Source organism: Triticum dicoccoides, chromosome 2A, assembly GCF_002162155.2.
Source record: "Triticum dicoccoides isolate Atlit2015 ecotype Zavitan chromosome 2A, WEW_v2.0, whole genome shotgun sequence".
NCBI lineage: Eukaryota > Viridiplantae > Streptophyta > Magnoliopsida > Poales > Poaceae > Triticum > Triticum dicoccoides.
Genome location: NC_041382.1, coordinates 758,119,571 through 758,122,026, shown reverse-complemented (window position 1 = coordinate 758,122,026; position 2,456 = coordinate 758,119,571). Strand labels below are relative to the sequence as shown.

The 2,456-nt window shown below is 41.0% G+C and overlaps 1 protein-coding gene across 2 annotated transcripts in view; it reads left to right on the top strand.

Moving 5' to 3' along the window:
- Window positions 1-488, top strand: part of LOC119357015 — a 16,136-nt gene extending 15,648 nt beyond the window's left edge. For both annotated transcript variants that reach the window (XM_037624005.1, XM_037624004.1), the window contains exons 21-23: window positions 8-128; window positions 233-313; window positions 430-488. In XM_037624005.1, coding sequence (XP_037479902.1) covers window positions 8-97 — 90 coding nt within the window. In that variant the 3' untranslated portion in view covers window positions 98-128; window positions 233-313; window positions 430-488. The remainder of the gene's footprint in view (window positions 1-7; window positions 129-232; window positions 314-429) is intronic.
- Window positions 489-2,456: the final 1,968 nt, after the last annotated feature.

The window sequence follows — 2,456 nt, the reverse complement described above, 5'->3', positions numbered from 1 at the left end:
ATTGCAGAGGAACGATACGAGCAATACAGAAGAAGGCCACACTTCGTCAAAGAATACATATTCCCTGGCGGTTGCATTCCTTCTTTGGCCCGTGTAATGTCTGGCATGACCACGTCATCAAGGTTCAGGTACGTTTTACATCAATTGATCGATGGTTGGTTAGTTACTTCATGGTCATGCATGGATCTCCATCCATTAAACCCTACCTAATCTTGTTGCGCACTGGGTACAGCATAGAGCATGTCGAGAATATTGGGCCCAATTACTACACAACTCTGATGCACTGGAGGGACAACTTCATGGCCAACAAAGAGTAAGTATCACTTGTCATTCACTGTAGAAGAATGCTGCTGTGACGATATATACATATATTGTTACAGTTGGTTGCTCAGTTAGTATTAATTTCTTACTGCTTTCGTTTTCTTGCAGTCAAGTTTTGGAACTGGGCTTTGATGAGAAGTTCATCCTTATATGGGAGTTTTACCTCATATACTCTGCGGCTGGTTTCAAGTCACGAGCAGTTGGAGATTACCAGGTATGTATTAATGTATATGTCCATGCTCTCTCTATATATTTACCTATGTTATTTCCACTGGGAAAAAAATAGCGCACTATAGTGTGGAGAATTGTCTCGCTAAATTGGTCAGTGTACAATGTCTTGCTAATAGCACGCTAATAGCATATTCTCAGAGGCGGCGCTATTTTGTATAGCGTGCTATTTTTTTTCTTTGGTTATTTCCAGACAAAAGGAAGTCATATACTCCCTCGGATCTTAAAAATATGACTGGAAATCAGCAGGGTCTCCAAATACAGCGACCATTTATTTTCAGTGCAATAAATGATGAAATTAATAAAATTTTAAATGGTGACAGTGTTTTCTTGGGAGGACCTAAATATGTGATTTTTCACATATCAAAGTAAAATATTAGTGGTAAAAGTTTCAAGACATTGCCAAAATAATTATGTCCGAGCCTTCACCTTCCAGGCATTGATTGTGATGTCTGACTGGCTGACATATATATACTGCATGCAGGTTGTTTTCTCTCGCCCAGGCAACCGTCGGCTAGGCATGCCTTGATGGCTGGCTAAAGGCAACTTATCCTTCTCCATTAATAAGTCAGACCTGGAATGGTCGCTCATACGGGCAGCCTAATCAGGTGGTTTGGTGATCTATCTTCTTGTTTTAATCAAGGAATGTTTAGTTTTCATGGTAGTGTATTATCTACCAATAAACTTGCATGTGTATGCAAGTGCTACATTAGCCTGGTTACTAGAATTTGAGAATTGTATCAGAAAGAGTTGATGTCCTTGATTGTAGTTTTCGATCTTTTCCGTGTTTGACATTTGTGATGTTGGTTATGGGAGAGAATGGATGTTTCTAATTACCATGTTCTACCACTAGCTCATGAAGATACTTTGTTATGCTTATGGGGTACCACATGCATGTTTTTTTAGACAGAATGCCCCAAAGAGTCACCGACCAAGAGTGCAAAGAATTGCTCACACCATACATAACACTGGGATGACCAGTGGTTACAAGCGCATAAGAAAAGAAACAACAAAAGGACTTAAGATAGATTAGGAGCAATTAAGCAGATTGGCAATCCGCATGCTTTCTTGATCCTCCATCCCAATGGTGATCACTTTGCTCTTTAGGAAATTGATCTTAAGCCCTGACAAGATCTCAAAAGCGAGAAGCAGTAACTTGATGGATGTTTCCAATTACCATGTTCTACCACTAGCTCATGAAGATAGTTTGTTATGCTTATATATGGGGTACCACATGCATGTTTTTTTAGACAGAATGCCCCATACACCATACAAGAAAAAGAAAAGAAACCAGATAGATCAAAAGAAAACATGCATGAATTGCTCACACCATACATAACACTGGAATGACCAGTGGTTACAAGCACATAAGAAAAGAAACAACAAAAGGAGCACATAAGTGGTGGTTCTATCATTCTATGCATTTAACTTGCATCTACCGCAGATAGATCAAATCAGGTGCAGTGACACATTACAACTACCACTGCAACTTAAGGAGTTGGCCTAATCTGACCATCCAAAACATGCAGCCAAGGGCTACGATATGCACGCTTCATTGCCATCCCCAAACGGACGAAATTCGGACAAAACGGATGTCCGTTTGGAGTCGTGCCTTATGGAGTCGGCCTAAAAACTAGAGTAGTCTGGTTCTGATCTATCTACACGCGCTCCCTTCAATGCTCGACGATTGGTGTATCATGTGCCTTGCATGAGCAACCTCGTCGGTTTCCACTCCAGCCACGACTTCCGCGATGCATCGACCGTTATGACTGAGGGGGATGTCCGCCGTTTACCTTCGGATTCTTCTCTATTCTCACTGTTTGCGTCACTACCGTTGTGACTGTGGGGGATGTTGAGTATCGTGATTAGTTAGAAAAGATAGGATACCGTAGGATTTATTCTGCCTT